Source organism: Rhinatrema bivittatum, chromosome 1 (genome assembly GCF_901001135.1).
Source record: "Rhinatrema bivittatum chromosome 1, aRhiBiv1.1, whole genome shotgun sequence".
NCBI classification, from domain to species: domain Eukaryota; kingdom Metazoa; phylum Chordata; class Amphibia; order Gymnophiona; family Rhinatrematidae; genus Rhinatrema; species Rhinatrema bivittatum.
In genome coordinates this window covers 286,726,761-286,752,832 of record NC_042615.1, presented here as the reverse complement: position 1 = coordinate 286,752,832, position 26,072 = coordinate 286,726,761, and the positions used below count along the sequence as shown (strand labels likewise).

General features: G+C 44.1%; 1 protein-coding gene across 1 annotated transcript in view; it reads right to left on the bottom strand.

The window, feature by feature from the left end:
* Positions 1 to 22,639: 22,639 nt before the first annotated feature.
* Positions 22,640 to 26,072, bottom strand: part of ENPEP (glutamyl aminopeptidase) — a 144,739-nt gene continuing 141,306 nt past the window's right edge. The window contains exons 19-20 of the mRNA XM_029596150.1: positions 24,394 to 24,475; positions 22,640 to 24,285 (exon numbers count right to left, since the gene is read on the bottom strand). Coding sequence (XP_029452010.1) covers positions 24,133 to 24,285; positions 24,394 to 24,475 — 235 coding nt within the window. The 3' untranslated portion in view covers positions 22,640 to 24,132. The remainder of the gene's footprint in view (positions 24,286 to 24,393; positions 24,476 to 26,072) is intronic.

Below are 26,072 nucleotides of genomic sequence, written 5' to 3'. Positions count from 1 at the left end.
TGTATCAGGAGCACTAGCTCCTGTCTGATATGAGATGTCCGTGGCTTTCATTTGCTGCCAAAGGAAAGGAAGTTGCTGGCTAACTCCTGCAGTGCCTCCTCACTTTGGTAGCCAGCTCTGCCAGGTGCCTTTCATGGCTCTTTCCAGGTTGCCCCTGTTCTAAGTGCTTGAGTCAATGGGATGGGCTCTATTGACCACATTTCTCTTCTTCTTGCCTCTCTGTCCAGCAATGAGTGATAAACCATCAACTGAGGAAACTCCTCTTCTTTCCTGTTTGGAGATGTTGTATTTGTTTGCCCCCCTTCCCTTTCTCTTAGGTGGACAGACTGGTTTAACCTGCCCAGGCTATACCAACTCTACAGGAGCAGGATAAAGCATTTCCCAAAATCCAAAGGTAAGGAATGCAGTACAGTAGGTCATGTGTCATATAAGAGGACTTTCTGGAAAGAAAGTTAATGAAAGAAGGTAGGCAGGAAGGAGTTCAGAGGTTAATGCCGTATGGAAGACTCCGGTATCTGAATCCCTTATCACAACCCTGGTCCTCGAGGGCTGCAAACAGACCTGATTGTCAGGATATCCATAATAAGTATTCTACAGACATATATGATAGTAGCACCTGTGCTACATGGCACATCCCAGAAAGTGTGAGCCTCTGTGTTCTGAGTCCTAGTCGTAGTATTTCACAGAAATGATCTAGAGCATGATCTAGAAGGAACGTGACAGACTTGAGTTGACTTTCTGTGTGTGAAGTAGCATTTGAGTTGCCAGGCAGACAGAGAGAGAGAGAGACTGAATGCAGAAAGACTACCAGAGGGTGGCATGGCTGAGGAGAGAAAGACCAGCTGCTGGTGAAGCTGGAAGCTCCTGAGAAGGAGAAGAAGCTATTTCTGATGAGTACCCACCCCTTTGGTCTGGCAGGGAATATCTCTGGGAGTGAAAGAAGTATTTTTGGAGACTCTGTGTTTTGGAAGAACGTTTGTTTTTTTTAGAAGCCTGGTCCTGTTTTAGGGAGCAGCTTCTCCCCTGCCAGGAGGTGGTCAGGATTAAGGAACTATGATCCCCTGCCTGCAAAACAAGGAGGGACAGCAGGGTCTTGTCAGAGGAGAAGGGAGTTGCAGTTATGGAGAAGAGTTTTGTTTGTTTAGTTGGGAGGAATTTTTGCCACCAGTTCCTGCCCAGGAGAAGGAAAAAGATTTTGTTTTTTTTTTACAATTTTTGGGGACTTCCTAACCCAGAGGTGCAGAGTTGTCAGAGAAAGAGATCAGGAGATCATCACTAGGAGCCCACCTTCTATTACTAGGAATGATGGGTCTTTGCCTAGTGCTTGCCACTAACTCAGCTGTGCAAGTCTGAGACCAGAAGTAATTTTTTGAAGTTTGTGAAGACCAGTTGGATAATTTTTGTTGCTAATTGGATTGAAGATATGTTTGCTTGCAGTACATTTTTTATTGGAGCACCCCATCAGCATGTTTAGTGTTTTTGTGAGAATAGAAGGTGCCCCTAAACCAAGGACATCCTAATGGTGAGTACACCAGAGAGAAAGAGATGAAGATACTGTGTGTTATTCCTCCCCGCCCTCACCCGCTTTGCATCCCAGGGCTTGAATCCTCCCCTCTCCACTGGACTGAATCCCACACTCTGGCCTGCAGACTGGGAGAGAAAAGAGAATGAGAGTAGGGAGGGAGTGTGTGACTCTGGGACAACCGTGTACCCTTGTATTCAGGCTGACCACCAAAAAGGGGATTACACATACATCTACAATTATGTTATCAACAAACTACACCCATGACGAGGTTATAGGGTTGTCAGCTGCCTGGTTTTGGATCAGCCAGCCATGTGTAGGCATGCTTTGCAGCATCCAGTTAGAAGTACCCACCAGCCATTAAAACTCCAGCTTTACAGGTGGCTCCTCCCCTCCCTCACAGTCTCCTAGGTACAGGGAGAGAAAAGCAGGGTCGGAGCCTCTCAGATAAAGGCAAATAAAGGCAAGCATCATAAACTCAGCACTCAGCACATAGTTTTACTATGTACTTAGTGATTATCTTAACCTACAGGCAAGTTAAAACTTTGACACAGGTTATCAAAAGGTCAAGTCAAACTAACTCATCATGTATTTGTTTATTTGAATAAACTTTGTTACCGAATCATTGTTGGCACGTTTATAATGTTTTACTTGGTTTAAATACTTCATGTTACTATATGTGCCTTTTTGTAAACCATTGTGATGGTAAATAACTTAACGATGGTATATAAAAATTTTTTAAATAAATATTCCTGCCCCCTCACCTCTTTTCTTATGCTGTGATTGGACAGCATAGGGAGAGGAGGTGGGGCACAGCAGAGCACTCAGCAACCAGTGGCTCCACAGATTTGTGTAGTAATGACCCTCTTGGACCCACCCCCCTCTCACAGCATGCTGGGCCAGGACCTGAGAGCGGGGATGCAGTGAGCCAGCCAAGACAGGCACAGGGGAGAAGGGGGATGAACAGACAGACAGATGGAGGTACAGGGTGAGGAGAGGAGGGAGACACAGAGGGGATAGAGACAAAAGGGGAGGAAAGAGGAGATAGACCCACGGGGAGCATGGTAGGGTTAAGAAACAGAGGGGACGGGGGGGGGGCAAAAGGGAAGGAATGGGCTACAGGATCTCTTGCTCAGTCCAGCCATCATCTGCAGCTGTCTGGGAAATTGCTCTATAGGCTGCACTTTCCCCCCTCAGTTCTCACTCTGGACCCATTCCTTGTCCCTTCGCAATCTGGAATTTGCTTGATGTTAAATCAAAACATATAGGGGTAGATTTTCAAAAATAAGCGCCTGCATACATGTGCGCACGCCACCCGGCACGCACACATGTATGCCCGATTTTATAACATGCGCATGCAGGCATGCGCATGTTATAACATCAGGGGTCGGCGTGCGCAAGAGGGTGCACAATTGTGCACGCCAACGCCCATGGGCTTCCCCCATTCCCTCCCCCTAAACTAACCTTCCCATCCCTTCCCCCCCTAGCCCTTTTCTAACCCCCTCCTAAATCATTGTTTCACCTTTTGCGCCTGCCAGCAGCCTGCTGGCACGCAATCCTCTGACACAGCGGCAAATGGCCGCTGTGCCGGAGGCCTCTGGCCCCACCCCATCTCCGCCCCGGACCGCCCCTTTTGTAATAGGCCCGGCATACGCTGGGCTTTTAAAATCAGCCCCATAGTGTACTGCAGTGACCCCCTTCCCCTCTCTACCCATGCCTGTACTCCTTTCCTGGCCCTTTCTCTGCCCAGCATCTCCTGCCCTGAACCCAGTCTTCCCCCCTCCCTCCTACCTATTATCTCACTGCTCCCCTCAGGCCTATTGCTGAGCTGCCCAGTGCCTTAGGCACTGGGCAGCTCAGCAATAGGCCTGAGGGGAGCAGTGAGATAGGCCTGCCACCCATATTACCCATAGGTAATATGGGTGGCAGGGGTTGGGGGGGGGGGGGGCACTGGTGGCCAGTTCCTTACTGAGGTATGTTAGTGCTCCCTGGGCCTGGCACCCTGGGCAGTTGTTTGCTTCTTCTGAAAGCCCTGTTTCTCCCATCTTTTCCCCCTTCCCTGCCCAGCATGCTTCTGTCCTTTTGAGATCATGTGTGAAAGAGAGAGGGAGCATGCATGAGTGAGCGTGTTTGTGTGTGACAGAATGATGTGTATGATAGGACACAGGAAAAAGTCTGAGCCACCCACCTGCACCCCTTAATAATCCACGAGATAAGAAATGGGGAGCAGCTGAGTGGCAGGGGGCCCCCTTCATGGCCCTGAGACATTGGAAGAGAAATTGTTGCCTGTGTGCAACCTGACAATTCATTATTGCCCTTTAATGCATACACAGATAGTGTTTAGGCAGTTCACTGGAAGGATCTAAAATGTATGCAAATGAGTAGAGATGTGAATCGGAACCAGAATCGGTTCTGATTCACATCGTGATTTTTTTTTTGTCCAGCCCGATCGGGTTTTTTTTTATCGGCTGCGCCCGAGCCGATAAACAAAAAACCCACCCCGACCCTTTAAAACTAATCCCTTAGCTTCCCCCACCCTCCCGAACCCCCCAAAAACTTTTTACAGGTAACTGGTGGTCCAGTGGGGGTCCCGGGAGTGATCTCCCGCTCCCGGGCCGTTGGCTGCCACTAATCAAAATGGCGCCGATGGCCCTTTGCCCTTACCATGTGACAGGGTATCCATGCCATTGGCCGGACCCTGTCACATGGTAGGAGCACTGGATGGCCGGCGCCATCTTGTGCTCCTACCATGTGACAGGGGCTGACCAATGGTACCGATAGCCTCTGTGACATAGTAAGGGCAAAGGCTATCGGCGCCATTTTGAATACTGGCAGCCGACGGTCCGAGTGCAGGAGGTCGCTCCAGGACCCCCGCTGAACTTTTGGCAAGTCTTGTGGGGGTCAGGAGGGTCCCCCAAGACTTGCCAAAAGCCCCTGGTGGTCCAGCAGGGGTCCGGGAGTGATCTCCTGCACTCGGGCCATCGGCTGCCAGTAATCAAAATGGCGCCGATAGCCTTTGCCCTTACTATGTCACAGGGGCTACCGGTGCCATTGGTCAGCCCCTGTCACATGGTAGGAGCACAAGATGGCGCGGGCCATCCAGTGCTCCTACCATGTGACAGGGTCCGGCCAATGGCACAGATACCCTGCCACATGGTAAGGGCAAAGGGCCATCGACGCCATTTTGATTAGTGGCAGCTGATGGCCCAGGAGCAGGAGATCGCTCCAGGGACCGCCACTGGACCACCAGGTATCTGTAAAAAGTTTTTTGGGGGGTCGGGAGAGTGGGGGAAGCTAAGGTATTAGTTTTAAAGGGTCGGGTGGGTTTTTTGTTTATCTGCTCGGGCGCAGCCGATAAACAAAACCGCGATCGGGCCTGATGAAAAAAAAAACACATGTGAATCCGAACCGGAATCCGAACCGATTGCGGTTCCGATTCACATCTCTACTAAAGACTCCTCTTCAGAGGGGAAAGACCAACTGCTTACTGATCCCTAGTCCATCCCCACAGAAACAGTCTAGCAGATGTTTGGTGAATTATCTGACACTCTCTCTAAAACCATTGATTCTAAACTTAAAATTGTAATAGAAAATGTTGCTGAGCTTGTGTCATCCTTGGAGGAGCAAGGTGAACAGCAGAAACTTATGCAAACCAGAGTTAGTGACCTGAAAGTGGATGTCCTAATAATGGTCTATCTCCTGGAAAGCAAACTTACCACCATGGATAAATGGCAGGAGGAAAATAGAAACCAGCATAACAATCTCCATGTAGAGAGCCTCCCTGAAAAGGTGGAAGGCCCTAATGATGCTGACTTCATCTCAAAATGGCTGCCAAACTGCTCAACATGAAAATGAAATCAGGTGAAGGTTGATTGGGCACATTGCCTCTCGGCGCCGGTTCCAAATCCCAATGGGAGGCCCTGACTGCTGATCATAAGGCTGCTTAATTTCAACAACAAACAAATTATGAAGGCATCACGAAAGAAAGGTGAGCTAATATATAAGTCTAAATTGTTGAATTTTCAAGATTTTTCACACGCCATGGCCAAACGTTGTCAGAGTTTTGCAGTAGTGAAGCAGTGGCTTTTAGATCAGGGCTTCACCTACATGATGTTATATCCCGCATGGCTAAAAGTGATCGTTCATGGTTAGGCCCTCTTCTTCAACTCTCCTGAGGAAGTGACCACTTATTTGGACAAATGAGAGTTGATCTTATTTATATGTCTGAATGTAAGAGGCTGTCTGGGTGAATCGAGACTTTTATTTTGATTATTAATGTTTCATGGCTCATTGCTTGCTTTTGTGGCTGGTGGGGCTCTGATAATTTTGAGTGACTTGCGATTCTCTTTTTTCTTTGTTCATTTTTTTCTTTTTTGTCTTTTCCGGATGTCATGGGAAACTTGCCTGAAACTATTTTTTCATTTTTTATTATTTGGGACTTTAAAAATTACTTATCTGATCCCAGCCTTTATTGTATGGACAATAAACATTGCGGGTTTGCATTTCATAATTTTTATTATTCTGTTTTTTTGGCAAGAGTCCCTTCATATTAGTGACTATACAGTTTCAGCAGTCAAGCAGTTTTTCATATCTACAACAGAGCGCGACAATTATTGGAGGTGGCAAAGTAAGGCAACATCTTTTTTTCTGTATGGATTTTATAATGGACTTTTGCTTTTTTTTTTGTTTGTTTTTTTTAACTGTATTTTCTGTTTACAGTTCTTTATGCTATGTTTTTGATTGCAAATGCTCTGGGCCTGGCTTAGGTTATTGCCTGGACATGCAGATTTGGTCCTTGGAATGGGGGTGGATGGGTGGATGGGTGGGGGGAGAGTACAGGGGGGATTCTGGTTCAGGACTGGGGTAGTTGGGGTTCGGGGGTTATAATTGCTGATTTGGGGTTCTTTCAATATAGAAGGAATGGTTGAGGATTATGGTTGTGATTGTTTTGGTTGGGTGTGTTGTGGGTTGGTATGGGGGGGAGCTTTTGGTTGCTACAGCTGGGGATTTGTTGGGAGAAAATTGAAAATCTGAAATCCTCAGGATTCCTTTTCCTAACTGTATGTTTCCAGCACCAAGAGAGGACAGGAACAACTTGGATGGGATCTGGAGAAATGTATTTTCCTTTTGGTACACAGGATTAAAGGCCTTTTTTTTTTTCATTTCAAAAATGGGTAATGCCTCCTTTCAAGTTATATCTCTGAACATGAGGGGCGTATCTTCCCGGGTCCAGGGTCTAGAATTTTGCATTGTCTAACCCACCCCCCCAAAAAAAAAAACCAAAACCCCCAAAAAACCAGGCAGCTCAAGTGGCCTTTCTCCAGGAAATCCATTTGACAAACGCAGAACATGAAAAACTAGTAAGAGAGTTGGTGGGTAAAGTTATTGCGGCTTTTTATAATTCTCAAAGTCTTAGGGTTTGCATTCTCTTTCATAAAAACTTTCCGCTTGTGATCCACAGATCCCTTTTTTGACCCTGGTGGTAGATATCTTATTTTGGAGGATTTATTTCATGGGGAACATCTTACTCTGGTAAACATTTATGGTCCTAACATCAATCTCACTGGTTTTTTGATGCTCTCATGAAAGTCTTGACAAATTATGACTCCAGCTCTATTATTTTGGGAGGAGACTGGAATGTGTGCCTTAATTCTGCTTTAGACTGCTCCAGTAGTCGTAGGAGTTGTTCCATCTCATGCGAACTGTTGACTCATGACGCTATTTGATTTGAGGGATTTTTGGAGGGACCGTAACCCGCCGAGTGGCAGGGACTATACTGTTTTCTCCCCTAGGCTCCAGTCCTATAGCAGGATTGATTATTTTCTTGGAAGTTCCATGCTAGGCTTTTGAATCAATGGTTGTGACACGGTGCCTGAGGTTCTGTCAGATCATAATCCTACCAGCCTGTTTATTGGGTTTAATGACGGGGACTCTAGTAGTGGGAGATGGAGGTTGAATCTTTCCATTCTACATGATAAAGATTTTGGGGACATGATTAAAGCAGTAATTGTTGAGAATGTAGATATTCATCCTTCTGACAACTACAATTCTATATTATGGTCGGAAGTGCTAAACGCTGTTTTAAGAGGGAAAATTATCTCATATACGAGTTTTCAGAAAAGGCAGAGAGAGCAGGAACAGAAGGAACTGTATAGCAAAATACCTGTATTCAAAAAGAAACATAAGGAGACAGGCAGTGTTAAAACATATAAAGAACTGAATCTCGAGTGATGAACTGAAAGCATTACAAGTACCCCTGCTAAAAATAACATTTCACTATGGCCACCAAAAATTATATGAGCATGGCAATAAGTCTGGTCTTGTTCTAGAAAAAAATGGCTAAACAACTGTTATGTTCTACAGTGATTTATGGTATAAGAGATAAAAGGGGTGTTCTTAAACATCTTCCCGTGGGTTTAAATGAAGTATTTTTTGAGCATATTTTGGACCTCTATTTGGCATCCGTTGTGGTGCCAGATAGTGAAGTGCAGAGAAATTTTTGCAGGGAATTGGTCTTCCAGTCCTCTCCCCAGGGGCAGCAGGATCTCTGACTTGCCCTATTACCAAGCACTGCTTGCCCTGCCTCTGCAGAAGAGCCCGGCCCTTGATGGATGTCCAATTAATTTTGATAGAACGTTTTACAGGAAATTGAGTCTTTTACTGAAAACTTTAGTCACAGCTATGGGTTCCAGCAGTGATTCCTCCTTCTCTTGTATCTTAGCAGATGCTTACATTATGTTGATTCACAAAAAGGATAAGGATCCTTTGGATATCGACCCACTTCATTAATAAATGCTGATGTTAAAACATTATCAAAAATATTACAGTTTCAGCTGGAAAAGGTTATCTCCTCTATCTATAGTACATCCCAATCAGACTGGCTTTATAAAGGGAAGATCCTTCATGAATAATGTAAGGCAGTTATTGAATATTACCCACTTGGCCAAATGTCTCTGGAATGCCAATAAGGCATTTGACAGGATTTCCTGGGATTTTCTATTTTGGCTATGGATCAGTTTGAGCTGCCTGAGGAGTTCTTGTCTTGCATCAAAGAGTTGTATCTCTTTCCCAGGGCCATGGCCATTACCAATGATCTACAATCCTCTCTCTTTCCCATCTTGTGAGAGACCAGGCAGGGATGTCCCTTATCACCACTATTATTTAACCTCGCTTGGGAACCTTTGGCATACGATTAGAACTTCTCTCACACTGACAGGGTTTCTCTTTCATGAGGTTATACACAAGATCGTGCTATTGTGGATGATGTGTTATTGTTTATCACAAATGCTAATAAATCTGCCCCTGAGTTTATTAGACTGCTGGAGATCTATATCAGGTTTTCTGACTATTGTATTAGCTAATCCAAATCGCTGATTTTGGCAGTAGGTCCTAAGCAATCTCTCCCTGAATGCTTATCCCGGTTCATTATATGTTTTGGAATAATTTTCAATATCTGGGAATCTAGGTTTCTGGAAATATTAAGGAGCTATTTAAATTAAACTAAGCTCCAGTTCTCTGAAATATTAAAGAAGACCTAAATAGGTGGACCGTATTATCCATATCTACTTTTAGGGCAGCGAATCTCATAAAAATGGTCATTCTGCCAAAGTTATTGTATCTTTTTCAACAATTACCATGTCTGGTTCCACAATATTATTTTTCTTCTATACGGGGGTGTATTTCTTAATTTCCTTGGCAAATTAGAGAACCCCATATCTGCTTGGCTAAATTACAGTTTCCTAAAGACTGTAGAGGCTTAGATCAGCCTGACTTCTATCTGTACTATCTGGTGGCTCAGTTGATGATTAGTTTGCAAGGATGGACAAGAGTGACTGGGAGTCAGGGCTGGATTGATTTGAAGAGTGCTCAGGCTATGAGTCATAATTTGGTAGCACTATCATTTTATCCCTCAGGGGTAAATAGTATTAATAAGATTTGTAGGCTACATCTACTCCTGTGGGAATTCTGAGTAAAAAAAATTTAAAATTTTACGCATAAAAAATATAAATTCTGTGCACAAATACTTAAAATTCTGCAAAATTCTGCAAACTTTATGTTGGTCAAAATAACACAATTTACATGATGGTCCTTAAGTAATTACATTTTAAATTAATACAGAAAAAAGTTATTACTTAAAGATGCAGAATTTTAAATATTTTGAGCAGAATTTCCCTAGAAATTCACTGTAAGAGTGTCCCTTCCACTCTCTCTCCCTACTTCCCTGGCCACTTTGCCCTCTCAGGCCCCAACTCCTCCCCCTGCCAGTATCTCTCCCCTCCACCTCTAGGCTCAACCCCTTCTACTCTATCTCCACTCTCAGAGTTTGACCCCGTTCCCTGTACTATCCCTCACACAGGCTCCCTTTGTCCCTCCCTCTCTCACTCACATGCTCCCTTCTCTCTAGTACACATACACACACCCTCATACAGGCTCCCTCACTCACACACATCCCTTCATACAGGGTCCCCCTCTCTTGCATGCACACTCTCATAAGCTCCCTTTCTCTCTCACGCATACACCCTCACACAGGCTACCTATGTCTCTCTCTCTCTCACACACTCTCTTTCACACAGGATCTCTCTCACACATATACAATCCATTCACACAGGCTAGCACCCTCACATACACAGGATCCCTTTTTCATACAAACCAGCTCCCAATCTCTCACACACATATACACTCCTTCACAATCTCCTCATATAGGCTCCCTCTCTCTGGCACCCACACTCAAACCCCCCCCCCAGTGCTCTCTTACACCAGCCCTGCTTACCCTCCCTGCTCTCTCTCACACCCTTATGCTCACCCCCTTGCTCTCTCTCTCACCCCCTGCTCTCTCTCACCTCCTCCCTCCTAATCTTTTATCCTCCCCTCTTCTCATCCTCCCTCCCTCACACACCCTCCCCTCTCTCACACCTTCCTTCCTTCCTTCCCCTCACACCACCTCCCCCTCCTCACACACACATACACACCTCTCTACATACATTCATGCTCACCAGGCCTTCATCTTTGCCGCGAGTGGAGTGCACCCTGAGGCATGCAGAGGCCTTCATGTTTGCTGTGGATGGTGTGCGTGCTCCATTTGAGGCACGCCGGGGCCATCGCAACCGGCGTGCTGGGGACCTTCATCTTCACCACGAATGGTGCGCTTCGTTTGTGGCATGCCGGGGTCTCCTTTGCCATGTTTTGTGCAGAATTTGGCAGTTCTGCGCGGGGGGGAGGGGGATTTCTGCACAGAATTCCTTTAGGACTAGCTGCATCCCATCTTATCTTACACTATTAAGATATGAGGACAGGCCAGTGAACATCTAAGGATTTTGGATGCTCCATTTTTACCTACCACTCCTCTGTATGCCAATGCTCATTTATTTTCAGTTACTTTTTCACCAGATATGGAGTTAAGGCATAAATCAGGCCTTCGCTTTTTGGATCAGATATGGAAGGACACGTCCTTCTCTTCCTTTACAGATTTAAAAGAGCAATATGGCCTACCCGTACATGCTGATTAACTTTGGGAGGGAAAGGGCTAAATAGCACTGAATGCATTTTGAATATTGATCTGATAGTGTCTTAAAGTTAAATGTATTAAGGGAAACAAGTATGCAATAAATCGGAGGAATGTACTTTCATTTGAAATAATGTCAAAGATATTGTCTATGTTATTTCATTTCACTTTAAAAAAGAAACAAAAGAAAAAACAAAATGTCTTTGGTTTTATTGTATACTCTTTGTGAATAATATATAATATTTGCAAATTATGCATGCTATTCAGGAATAGCTCACATTATTTTCTGGAAAAAATAACAAAATAAAAAAAGGCCCCAATGAAATGGAATTTGCAAGAGAACGCCACCAAGCAAACAAAACGAAATGTCTTGGCCTACAAACACCTAGTAAATGGAGTCAATTGGCCCTGTGCCTCAATTGTAATATGTACATGAATGCAGAGTAAACTAGATTTCAATGCAAAATACCTGAGAACTGCAGGTATATGAAAATTTACAGTGGTTAAGAAATGTATCCAAGTTTTAATGCTTCAGAATGGGGAAAGGGGCTGTTTAGCTTCTAAAAATAAAAGATCATTCAGAATTTGTTTGTTCTTGAATTGTACAGCAATTCATTTAGCATAGAGAAGTCCTAGGCTCTTTTAGAGAACTGTTTCTTTCCATGTTCCAATCTGAGCAAACAGGTTCATACAATATCATGTAAGATGAGACAGGACTGGAGCGTCTACAGAAAATAGACAGAAGTGGAAACATTATTAAAACTCTCCTTCAGTGTGTGACTGATTACTGCCAAGCTTAACTGCATCTCTGCAAGGAGATACTTTTTTTCTGCTGCAAAAATATTCAGGAGGCCACAGACCACTAGGCAATCTTTCCCAAACAGCTGTTTCTGTTTGCATGTATTTGTATTTAAAAACATGGTTAACAGTGTTGTTGTTCTTCAAGGTTATATAGATCTGACTGTTAGCATTCTATATGCATATATGTGTGTTGCCATTAATTATTATGAAGCTATTCTCCAAATTACTGCTGTTGTGGCATCTATCTTAGCTTCCTGGATAAATGGGCTGTCACATTGTCAACTCTAGAAATAAAAGAAATACATAGAAACCCTTATACTTACTGGAAGTTCATTTAAGATGGCAGTTCTCAACTTGGCCCTCTAGGCCCACCTGGCTTGTGTGGTTTTTGCAATAAATTTGCATGGATATATTTGCAGACAGTGCATGCAAATCTCTCACATGCATATTCATTAAAGATATCCAGAAAAAAAGTTTGGGTTCGGAAAACTGGGTTGAGAACCATTAAGTTAGGGCTGATTCACCCATTGTAAGGCCAGAAAGGAGGCTGACGCAAATAGTAACATAACATAGTAACACAGAAGTGAAACAGCAAACAGCAGGCTATTTATGGTTGTAACTGCTGCTTAGTGCAGATTACCCCCAAGCCTTCGCTCCATATAGGTTACCCCCAACTTCTATTAAATGAAGTAACTGTTATTTGAGCAGTTCAGCAAACAAAACAATTTTCTATTCAATGCTAGAGCAGAGAGGTTGCACAGGAGGCCAAATAGGGACCAATAGAGCAAAAATGTTTGTTTAAAGAGATATTTCAGGTCTGTACATCTCTGAGCTGTGCAATACATTAATTGCCTCATTTCCCCTTATCAAACATGCAAAGTCACTTGTGACAAATATTCCATATAGAAATAGGAGGAATCATACTGAGCATAGACTATGATGTCAGCACAATCTAAGGAAGTCAAAAGCTCCTGCCCATACTTCTATCTCCACATCACCTTGTTTGCACACATAACACTTATCTGCCTCAGTTCCACAGCAATCAATTGGGAATAGCCTAGCAACATTCACACACAGAGAAGAGACAGCATTTATAGAACACTAATGACCACTTAGGTGCCCATCTGAGCACCAGTGATCATCAGACTGTGTGGTTTGAGATCGCAAATAAGATAGAGGGAAGTCGCAAGAAGTCCCGAGTTTTGAATTTAAAAAATACAGACTTTGTCAAAATGGGGATGTTCCTGGAGGAAGAACAAGAGGACTGGGAGAAAATAGGAGAGGTGGCAACAAATCTAGAAGTTAGAAAAGTTAAAGAAAGTAAGAGGATAAAGAAACCAATCTGGTTCTTAAAGGAGCTGGTTGAAAAAAAATAAAGGCAAAAATAACAGCATTCAAGAAGTATAATGGATCTCAAAAAGAGGAACACAGGGAAGAAAACCTGGTGAAACTGAAGGAGACTAAGAAAGAAATCTGGAAAGCAAAAGGTCAAGTGGAAGAAAGGGTTTCTAGCGGTAAAGCAAGGTGACAAAATATTTTCCAGATATATCAGAGAAAGAAGGGAGGCCCAAGTGGTAGAGTGGCACTGAAACATGACAAGGAGCACTATGCAATGGACGGAGTGCAATGTGCAATGGACGGAGTCGGGGTTTGAGCACGGAAAAGAAATTCCATCTTCTCCATTCTGGTCTTGCGACCTTTAGTTGTCATTAGGGCACATTTGGTGCAGGTCAAGACATCATGCTCTCGTCCAAGACACATTACACAGACTTTATGGGGGTCTGTGATGGACATGATGCGATTACAGTCCAGGCACCGACAGAACCCCGACGCCATGGCCATGGAAAAAATTGAGCCGCAGTACGGTCGACGGCCAGTAGGCCGCAAGGGCCAAACTCGATGGTAATCAATGGAGAATGGGTAAAAACTTACCGGAGGCTTGAAAAAGGTTGGAGGGACCCCTGTGGGGCAAATTAACTTTTAGCAATTCCATGAGGAAAATTCCTGTCAGAAATCTCTGCAGAGCTCCTTAACCGCGAGGCTACTGCTGCGCGGAAAAAAGAAGACTGAAGGGGGACCCCTGCTGGCTGCAGGGTTAGTGCCATGCTGGGCATGCCCAGTAGGGGCCAGTCAAAGTTCTGGAAACTTTGACAAAAGTGCTCCGTGATTGGGCTCCATCCTGTGATGTCACCCATATGTGAGGGCTACCATCTTGCTTGTCCTGTGAGAACAACAGTTCTGTGAAAGAATTTCAAATTATCCTTTCTTGTGGATTGAGATTCAACTGTATCCAACATTTTAATGAAGGTATCTTCCATGTGACTCATTTGCAATTCACAAAGTATCTTTCTTGAAGTCCAGCTCTATTGCAGGAGTGTCATTGTTTCATTACAAGCACTTTATATATATTTTGACAATGTTTTATGTTGATATCTATACATGTTATAAATGCATAACAATACAGAGAGTTTAGAAGCAGTGTGAATGAGAAATGATTGACTAGGACAATTGATAAGTATGTGTGTGTTACTGTGCCAATTTTATTTTTTAAATATTTTTGAATAGTTTTGATATTCTTTGCCATTGTGTGATAAAACTTGCAACATTAATCATCTTTCAAATCATTTAAAACAGTATTGCTGTTACTTACTCTATTTTAGGGTTCTCTGACAGATGAGAGAGAGGGAGAGAGTACATATACACTTACATACATACAATACATGGTTTCCCATTTTTTAAATCCTGAGCATCAGTTAAAAAAAAAAATGTAACCATGCACATTTAAATAAACTCTTTAATACAAGCAGTTGTAATCTTTGATGTTTTTAATCCAGATGATTATAATATATCAGGATGTGCTTATAAAGAGTAAAAAAGATATAAGGTGAATTTTAGAAGCCCGGCCTGTGCCAAAACCAGGAGATACAGGCACAAGTTGGGCTGGCACATACAGAGTGGATTTTAAAAGCCGCCTGGATACGCACATTCGTGCCACTATGCGCACAAATGAAAAGTTCAAAAAAGGGACGGTGTTGGGTGTGCTCTGGGCAGGCCTTGGGTGGTCCTGATTTTTAACTAGAAATTAGTGTAAATATACATGCATAGGTGTGTGCTGGGTTCCCCTGCCATGTAACTTTACTTCTTAAACACATCAGCAGGGTTTAAAGGGTCGGGGCTAACAGGGGAGTAGGGAGGCTATTAAACTAGGGGGTTTGGGAGTCCTATTCCTTACTTTGGCAAACTGGGAACGAACTGGTAAAACTGCTAATGGCGTCGGCACACGTGTCTTTTAAAGTCGCCCCGCTTATGCGGAAGGAGCAGTATTTAGACGCATAGGTGCGTGTCCACATAAAATTGCGTGCACATGTGCACGTGTTCAGGCTGTTTTATAACATGTGCACATGTACACACGTATGTTATAAAATGGCCACATCCCTTGGCGTGGGCCGATGCATGTCCACACATGTTTGCCCATGCCCATGCATCTGTCGGAGGCCTCTGGCCCCGCCACCGCCCTGCCCTGCCTCTTTTTGCAAGCTCCGAGACTTACACGTGTCCCGGGGCTTTACCCATGTCGCCGGCCTTTTTAAAATAGGCCCGGCGTGCGTAACCCTTTTAAAATCCGGCCCTATTAATATTCTAAAGGAGTGGAGGACTGTAGTCTGGTAATAGATTACACTATCCTTTCTTTTCTCATTGAAATAAAGGCTATTTAGGCTCTTTTTTTCCTCCAAGTTTAAGATGGGGGAAACTTTTGTTATAATTAATTGGTACTCAGGCCTGGATTTGTCAATAGGCACAGTAGTCCTGTGTCTGTGGCAGCAGGTACCTGGGCAATGGCAAAAATATTTCTTACCTCCTAGTAGTAAAAAAACAAAACAAAAACAAAAGCCTCCACTGCCCCTCCGATGTTTGCCTGCCTTGGTGAAGTTACCAGAAGTCCCCCGTTTTTGGGGATTGCTCCTGCCTGCATCTCCAATCCCGAAAGGAGCATTCACTGATCAGCTTCAGCCCAGCCTCTGGGTTTGATGCGACCACTGCGCATATGGCAGGTAGGGATCACCCATTTCTCCCACGCCCGGATTTGAGGAAAAAGGTGGGGTGCTTTCCACCACCCATTCCATCTTCCCCCACACAAGGCTGAAGAAAAAAAGTAAAGGCCACAGTTCTCCTTTGATGTGGCCAGCGGCAGCGCAAAAAAGAAAAGCTGCTTCCTGCTCCCAATGGAGCCCACACCGGCCTACAGAAAATGTGTCACTGCTACAGCACCCTCCCCATCCCCATCCTACTTTCAGCCAGCTAGGACCCAGAATGTGAACAGAGATGCTTTTTCACATCTCCCCACCTTAACTCGCCAACTTCCCTATTTCTCTCCCTGCCCAGACCAGCCAGCAGGAGTGTGGGGAAATTCAGTCCAATCCCCTCCTCCTGCTCCTCTCCCTCCTGTGGAACAGGATCAGGAGATCAGCTGTTTGACCCACACAGGAGAGAGAGAGGAGTGGGGGAGGGAGGTGAGAGAGAGAGAGACAGAGGGAGGGGCCAAGGAGGAGTAAGCAGTTTTCAAATTAGAGACCAGGGACTAGAAGAGAAGGAAGGGGGCAGGCAGAGAGTGGGGACTTGAGGACTGTGCAGTAGAAGGGAGAATCAAGGACTAGATTGGTGGAGGGATAGAATGGGGATTTGGAATGGATTAGGGAGACAAGGGATTGGGGGATAAGGATGTGCAGAGAAAAAACATTTGTTTTTACTATTCGGTTCATTTTTGGGAGATTTTTTTTCATGAATTTCAGTTTGTGGATTGTTTGATTCGCTTTCATTTGTGAGAAAAAAGCAAATCAAACATTTACAAAAAAAAAACCAAAACGGCCAAAAAATGAAAACAAGGCCTCCCGCCTGCAAAAATACTAGAGCCAGGATCCTCTCCAGAGCCCACTTACCGCTCTGGTGAGGATCCGCCAGCTCAGCCCAGGTCTTGCGTAGGCCAAGGAAGCGCTAGCTCACTGCCACCTTAGCATTGCGTACATCGAAGGCGTGGTAGGTCGCTGCGACCTCGGCCTACTCAAAGTTGAGGCTTTGGTCTGACCCAGAGGCCGGGTCCTGGCACTGGGGCCTTTTCTTGGCCCGGGCCTGACGCCAGAGCCTTGACCTAAGCTAGGAACCTGAACTAGGCCCAATGCCACAACCTGACCCAGAGATTGGTTCTTGATGCCAGGGCCTTGGCCCGGACCCAGGCCCAACACCATGACCTGACCTGGAAGTTCCAATGCTGGAACCTTGGCCAGACCCAGGCCTGATGCCTGGGACTCGACCTAGGCCGGGAACTTGAACCAGGCCCAACACCACAAACTGACCCAGAGGCCGGGTCCCAATGCCAGGACCTTGGCCGGACCCAGGCCTGATGCCGTGATCCAGAGGCTGGGTCCCGATGCCAGGGTCTCGGCCCAGGGTCAGGCCCAGGCCTCTGTGTCCAGGCCTGGGAGCTCTCCCCGTCTGACGTCTTATTTCTTTGGCTCTTCACTGCCAAATGACTGCGTTCACTGGGGTCGAACTGGAGTGAATTAACTCCGGCGCATTCACCCATGTGGACAGCGCCATACATCAAAATAGTGACTTTTGCAGGGGTGAATACGCCGGAGTTAATTCACTCCAGCATGACCCAGTGGACACAGTCGTTTGGCAGTGAAGAGCCAAAGAAAGAAGACATCGGATGGGGGGAGCTTCCAGGCCTGGACACCTAGGCCTGGGCCTGAGCCGAGGCCCAAGCTTGGGGTCTGGATCCTGGCCTAGGCCCCAGTGTTGGGACCCGGCCTCCCGGTTAGGTTGCAGTGTCAGGCCTGGGTCAGAGCCAAAGCTCCAGTGCTGGGACCTGGCAATGAGCTGGGTCGTGGCATCAGGCTCGGGCCTCAGGGGCTTCGGCCAAAACCCTGGTGGCGCGGGCCGGCCTAGGCCGTGGTCCCTGCTTTGGGCTTCAGCCGATGCCCGAATGCAATGCTGGCACCTCGGCCTAGGCCTGAAGCTGGGGCCTTGCCTAGCGCATAAGCCATGGGCCCCTGCTTTTGGTCTTATCCTATGCCCTAGGCAAGGGCCTGCAATCGGGCCCAGAACTAGGCCTGATGCATTTTTAAAAAATTAAACAAACAAATAAGGATTGTTTCATTCGGGGCCCCCCCAAATAAAATGAATTAGTCTTATTTGTCGCATTTTGCAGTTTTGTTTTAAACACATGCACATCCCTAATGGGGGACTGAAGGGCTTTTTGGGATGTGAGAATGAGGGGGGAGGCAGTGGGGACATGGGATCAGGGGTGCAGGGAACAGTGAAGATTCAGGAGCACAAGGACTCAGGGTTCAGGGATTGGTGGGAGGAGAAAAGTGAGGAATAAGGAATCATGTGAAGAATATGCCTGAGGACTGAAGTATTGAGTGTGAATGAGAAAAAGCAGAGAATAAAGAATGGGGGTATGGATTTGGTAGAAGGAGAAGAACTCATTGATTAGGAGGGAATATAAGTGGGGCGTTAGAAATGGGATTGTGAGATGGGGTAAAACATGACAGAGGACTGATGGGGAAAAGGCTGCTGAAGACGCAAAAGGGAATGAATAGGAAGGCTGAGGAGGGAAAGGGTGAGTGGGAGTTGGAAAGCAGGTCTCAGTACTGAATGTTGCCAACTCTACTCTTTGCCACTACTTAGATGGCCAAATTTGAACTTATCTGGATAAATAGCACTTTTTTTTTTTTTAGATTTATCCAGCTATTTTACATACTCTGATAAGTCCAAAAAGTGCTACTTAAATGGACAAGTAGCGCTTTTCAGACTTATCCGGCTAAGTGCTGCTACTTAGCCACATAGATCAAAACTTATCCAAATAAGTGCCACTACTTTTCTGGATAAGTCCAAACTTGTGCGGCTTGTGGTTTTTACATACACAAGCATATGTGTGCGCATATGTGATCAACTGTACACAGGTTATAAAATATAGTAGTAAGTTTGTGTGTGCCCATATTCATGAGAATATGGGATCCCGTGAGCAGTTTTGAATGTTATATTTCTAATATTTTGAAAATTCACCTTTTAGTGTCTACTGTTGTTCTGACAGCACGCTAAGCTAGGAAGACCATAAAACTGTGTCCTTTTGGCTTACTTATGGAACATTTTGGGGCAATCAAGCAGGCTTCTGGGGCTAGAAGGTGGGCTTAGAGGGGCACCCTCCAACACACTCCAGTTTTGCTTTTTTTTTAATCTCTGGGCCCACAAGAGCAGGGGAACATTTAAAGTGTCAGCTCTAGGTACCTAACTCTTATACACCTAGATTCACTAAGACTGATGTTTTATCGCAAGAGGGGTCCCATTAGCGTGGGAGTTGGGGGAGGGGATGTTGCCATGATAGTGGAGCCCCTCCTCCAAAAAAAAAAATTGCAGCAATATGGTGTGTTTTTTTGTGTTGCAGCCAAACAATGTGGTACAAAAGAACATGGTGAGCAGCCCTTTAAGGCGATAGCAGCCCCAACCTCACGGGACTGTCATCGCCTTAAGGGGCCACTTGCCCAAAAATAAAAGGTACAGCAAACAGGAGAGTTGAGCAGGGGTCAGTGCTCACTCCATCTCACCCTGGGGATGTCGGTCAAGGCAGCCCTGACTCCCCAAAAATGTAAAAAATAAAACACTTTAGGTGCGGTGAAAGCACCCCATTCTCCCAAGTCCATCAAGAAGTCCCCCATCCCAGGGTGGGAACAGAGGCCAGAGCCTCAAGTTTATTGAATAGACTGTGAATGACTATGCATGACCTTCTTTGCATGCAATTTGCATGTATTAATAATGCAAATGCATGCAAAGAAGGTCATTGTAATAAGAAAGGGAATCTGGGTGAGGAAATGCAAAATATCATGGATACTGCATGATATAATGCGTGTTAGGGCTTTAACGCGTCTTGATGAATCAACTTGTTAGTTGGGTGCCTAGATCTTTTTAGTTTTGGCCTCATAGTGAATAGGGAGATACTTTTAATCATCTTAACTAATTTTTAGATGCCTCAAAATTGTTATTACACTTCATTGAATGGGTGCCTTAATGTTTATGCCTTCCATCCTAGGGCTTAAAATTGTGGAAAAGCTTTTCTCCATTACAGGGAAATAGAGTGCTTACATGCCAAATTCATAAGATGCAGTCTCCAGGGACATATATATAGAAATGAAATGACGGCAGAAGAAGACCAAACGGCCCATCCAGTCTGCCCAGCAGACTTTTTTTGCACTTTTTTTTTCTCTCACATACTTATCTGTTTCTCTTGGCTCTTAGTAACCTTTTTTATTCTATTTCCCTTCCACCCCCGCCATTAATGTAGAGAGCAGTGTTGGAACTGCATCTAAGTGAAATAGCTTAATTATTTAGGGGTATTAACCACCGCAATAAGCAAGCTACACCCATGCTTATCTGTTTATCCAGACTATGTCTGAATATAGATCCACCTTTCTTCATTCCCCCCTGCCGTTGAAGCCAGAGAGCCATGCTGGCTATGCATTGAAAGTGAAGTATCAGTCTTGCTCCTTTGCTGTTGAAGCAGAGAACTATGCTGGATATGTATGAAGTGTCAAACTTTCTCCCCTGCCGTTGAAGCAGAGAGCTATGCTGGCTTAGATGCTATTAAAAGAATATTTATGTTCACTGTGCCAGAAATTTACATTCTTACATGACATATGCTTGGACTTTAGTCAGACACCTAACCAAGATCAGGAGCTTGAATTCCATGGATAAGGTGCAGAACATATGTTGGTTAATAAAGAACATCAAAATTTCATGGCAGCCTAATTTACACAACTGAGCATGTTGACCCAAGAGAGTTTGCTCTTGAAAATACAATGTTATGTAAACACATAGTCTGACATTTCCCACCTTTCAGGCAGAACAGCAGAACCTTCAGCCTACAAATATGTCTTCATCATACCAATAAAACAGTTCAGCTGGTCAATGTACAGCTTAATATGGTTCCCAGTAAGAGCATCTGCTTTTCAGAATTGTTGAGATTTCTTTTGCCACAGAAAAATTAGGGAATAGTATAGGAAAGAGTGAGAGAAGAGGAAGAGATAAATAGAAATATACTTAATTTTGCTACAGAGCTATTGATATTCCTAAAAAGAGCAGCATGTAAACAAGATAGCAAGGGTTTAAGCAAGTATTCAGTTACATTTTAAATTTTAGGGAAAAAAAAACATTCCAGATATCCAAATCTGAAAAAGTTTCATTTCTGGCAGTCAAAATCATAGTGACCTCCCTTCCCCAATACAGACATATTTCCAAGGAACAAAAAACAATCTGAAGTCGATTTCATCTACTCTCTTAGTATCTGAAGGTCTTGATATAAATGACCTCGTTTACCAAACCTTTTGGAAGGGCCAGAGGAGCGCAATCTAGGAGGCCCACGATAATGTGGGTGCCAGGCTGTCTCCTCCTCTCGGGCGTGGTGAGGGGGTTGGGAGAGGGGATTCATGGCAGGGCCATTGGCCTTTCCTCTGGACCCCTCCCCACGCCTCTCCCATACGGGGCGGCCGGCGATTTCATTTCATTGGTGCCCGGGGTCGACCCTCGAAGATCCCCTGGTCAGGTTGGCTCGCCCTGGTGCACCAAAGGAGTTGCAGCATCATCAGGGTAGGGAAATAAAAGGGGGTGGTGCTTTCTTCTCTGCCTCTTTCCTCTTTGCAGCTGGCGATCCCCTCCCTCTCACTCTAAATTACTGTTGTGGGGTAATTATTGTCACAGATTGGGGGGGTTTCGGCGAGTACCAGAGCCATGACCAATATGGGGGCGGGGTTTAGAGCAAGGAACCGCTAGGTGGCGGGTCTCCTTGTCTCTGGCTTATGTCATGTGACTGAGGTCAGCCACATGGCAGGGACCCCTTGCTGGGGGCTGTGGTGGGGGTCCCGGTTAGCGGTGGGAGGCCGCTGGATATTGCAGATCTGGTGGTCTGCCGAGGACTCATTGTGCTGGGGGTGTGGCAGATGGGTCCTGGGGGGGGGGGGTGTTAATAATTGTTCTTGATAAATTGGCTCTGATGCTTGTGTTGTTGAATGTTATGAATAAAGCTGCAGCCTTATTTAAATTCCAATCTGGTTGATGACTGTTATTATTGATAATATGAGCCTGTGAGGAGCCAGGGGGAGGGGACATTGGTCTTGGCTGCACAAATTATTTAAACAGGCAGAAAATGGAAGATAACTGTTGATTAATCAAGTCTATTAAACACTTAGCGGATTATGGTCTTCAAAGAGGCTTGACCATAATTAGTGCTCATAAAAATCCAGGATGCACAAACCTCCTCCAGCCCAGTTAGAGTTTGACTCAAACCTATTTAATTGCAGTCAATTCTGACACCGTTTGATTCTGATTTGTTTTTCAAATAATTCAAATATATTCCTATTGGGTTAGATGACCATCAATAATCCGAGCATCTTTAGTACTTGAAGATTTAGGGTCTGATTTTTTTTTAAGGCTTTTCCCCCCATTCTTTGTCTATGGGAATGAAAGTTTAGGATTTTAAACCCTTATTCTGAAAATATCTATCTGAATGTGAACTGTGTCAAAGCGAACTTAAAAAGCACAATTGTAGAGATTCAAGTCAGAGCACAAATGATTAAGATTTATCTAAACTGAGACATTAACAGCTTCCATTTTGCTAATCTATTTGCAGGTTATACCAATTCAGCTCTAATCTAAACATCTCTGCTTCCTCCAACCAAAACACTGTTCCCATGAGGCCAGACTCAATTTGAAGCAGGTCATCCATTCTCAATAGCAAAACAGAGGATCAGCTCTCGAGAAAGTGAATCATACAAAGCTTTTATTTTATTTTTTTTCCTTCTAGATTACGTGTTTTCAAACCTACAATGCATTTTTCATGCATTATCTTTTTGACCATAAATGTGCAATACAATAGAGGGAAACAGTTTTAAAAAAGTCCTCATTATCACATGCACCATTACATTCTGGAGTGTTAAGGTACTGTGCTTATCACATCAGTCTGAACTTCTAAAATCCAGCCAGATTAATCCTACAGTTTCAAGAGAAGCGACTGAGTTTGGGAATTTTAGAATTGATACGTTTAGGTTTTTCTAGCCTTGCGGCCAGGGCCTCTGATCATGACCCTGCACTAAATATCATATTTATCCCCTTAAAACACAAGGCACTGCTCATTTGTTTGCATTTCCACGTACAGAGCTCAGAAAGTTGAACATTTCGAAACTATTGAATACCATAAGAAGCAGAGATGCGCATTCATTTGAAATGACATAGACAGTGTCAATGACATTGTTTATGCTGTTTCATGTCATTTTCAAAATAAAATGATAGAAAAGAACCATGATATTCAGAAAGAGTGTGCACTATGCAGAAACAGCACACACACACTTTCGGAAACATAAAAAAAGGAAAAAAAAAAAAAAAAAAGGAAACCATTAATGAAAATTGACCCCCCTCCCCAAACTACATGACACGACTCAAAATTACATTTTTGGGCCTGCACTCCCCTAACATGGAGTTGTAACTTCCTCAGTGAAATGGCTATAAATTCAAGAACAGAATGTGAATAACTGTGCAAATTAAGTATTTGTTTCAAAGAAACAAAGTAGCTGTAATTGAAAATACAGTACAAAGCACGGATGCCTGGTGAAATGAAGGAGAGGAGATTGACCGACCATTGTTTTACTTGCTATGCGGAACAAAATAAGTAGAACACAAGGTGCTTTCTAAGTGGGTTTGGTTGGACAAGAGATGCAAAATAACTGGGAACAAAATGAAGTATTCCATGCTGGAAATTCCAGTGTAAGAAAATACTGTACACAGTAATATTAGAAGAGGCGGCTGAAAAAAAAATCTGCCAGGAGAGAGCATTATCTGGTGGCATGTCTTTGGTACTTTTAAGTGCAAAGCACAGACCGAAACAAAACCTTAGGCTTGTAGAAGATTTAAAACCAGGCACCTCATTAAATAGGGAGTGAACAGAGGTCAGAAATATTTTGTCTCTACATAATTAAAACAATTCAGGGAGACCACCAATCAATTGTGCATGGCATGAATGATTGATTGTGCTGAGAGCTCTCTTTTATAAATGTTGCTGTATGGGCTAAGAGAATCATTATCAAATTGGTGAATAGAAGGCACCTGTTCAAATCCTGTAAACAAAAAATAGAGAATTAAAAAAAAAATAACCTGATTGGTATGTGCAATCTTCTATATAACATTTTTTTAAAAAAGTACTCCCTGAATGTCTAATGAGGGTAAAAATAAAATAGGACTCGTTGCCATAGAATTTCTCAGTTTAAGGTGAAACATTGCTCATATCCAGCCATTCTTTTATCTCTGCTTTGTTTCGCTTTAACCACTCAATATTGCTTTTTACTGTTTCAAGAGCTTGCTTCCTCGATGCTGCTCCTGCCCCAGCCTCGGGATACTTCTCAAAGAAATTTTCCATCTAAAGAAAAAAAAAAAAGCAAGTGAGAATACAAATGACAGGCCTGCTGATCTGCATGCCTACGAGCAGTCAGTCTTCCACTTGCCAGGAAAACCAGCAGACCCTCACCTGCCAAAGCTGGAGCTCGGTGTTGAAAGCTCCAGTTATCCTTGGTATTAGACGGCCGAGGTTTCTGTCATTGATTGTGTATCTGCAATGAAACACACAGCCCATAACCCAGGCGCAGTAAAGAACATTTTAATCCAAGTGCTTTTAAATGACGATGATCAATTCCCAGAGTTTTACCCAAAGCATTCGGAGACTCCTCCCCCACCCCTTCCTTGGAGCAGATTTAGAAATATTAGTTATGCCAGAAAAAACTGTGCCTTCCAGAAAGCCAGGGTAACCCTCCTCTAAAGATGAGCTGGACCCATGGAGAAAGCCTTCTTAAATGTGCTCCATGGATTTCCAAACCTGGCATAAAAAGCACTTCAGAGAGGCAAGAAAAATACAGAAAAAAAAGTGATTAAAAAAAAGGAAGCAGGAAGAGAAAAAAGGGCAGGGATGAACATGAAAGCAATAGGGAGGTACATTTTGCAAGTCATTTCCACGGGTAAAGACAGTATTTTACTCACTGAAATAGTCACTTTGAAAACGATTCTCTCTGTGGGTGGCAAAATTATACACATAGCGCCATCACATGCCTACAGGTACAGAGAAGGGCTACCAAAATGATAAGGGGAATGGAACAACTCCCCAATGAGGAAAGACTAAAGAGGTTAGGACTTTTCAGCTTGGAGAAGAGACGACTGAGGGGGGATATGATAGAGGTGTTTAAAATCATGAGAGGTCTAGAACGGGTAGATGTGAATCGGTTATTTACTCTTTCGGATAATAGAAAGACTAGGGAGCACTCCATGAAGTTAGCATTGGGCACATTTAAAACGAATCGGAGAAAGTTCTTTTTTACTCAACGCACAATTAAACTCTGGAATTTGTTGCCAGAGAATGTGGTTAGTGCAGTTAGTATAGCTGTGTTTAAAAAAGGATTGGATAAGTTCTTGGAGGAGAAGTCCATTACCTGCTATTAAGTTCACTTAGAGAATAGCCACTGCCATTAGCAATGGTTACATGGAATAGACTTAGTTTTTGGGTACTTGCCAGGTTCTTATGGCCTGGATTGGCCACTGTTGGAAACAGGATGCTGGGCTTGATGGACCCTTGGTCTGACCCATTATGGCATTTTCTTATGTTCTTATGTTCTTATAGCCACGGGAGGACAATTTGCTCAGTGTTTGTGCATCCCCCTACTGTGGGTATATGTATCCATGCTGGGGGAGGGAACATATGCACTAAGCTTTCATTTTGTGTGTACTTTCGGTGGGTATATTTGAGGCCACCATGAGGTTTTCCTTTGAAAGTATGCTTGCAGTCCCATGAATACAATGTACTCAGTATTATAACATTTTCTCAGATTGTTAGTAAAGCTTTAATGAAACATTTACTACTGCCTGAATTATGGTTAGTTTCCCTCCTGCTCTGACATATACATTGCACTCAAAACTTCCTCTGGTAGCCCAGTGTCAGTATTCTTGATCGCTGTTATCAGTATGGCATAGCTATCTGTGTCAATATTATCATAACTGATATGTCATTTTCAGTCATGAAAAACTTTAAGGGCCAGATTTTCGAATCTACGCTCGATTTTATAACATGCGCGCACAGCTGCGTGCATGTTATAAAATCCAGGGTCGGCGCGTGCAATGGGGTGCACACTTGTGCACCTTGCACGCGCTGAGCCCTAGGGG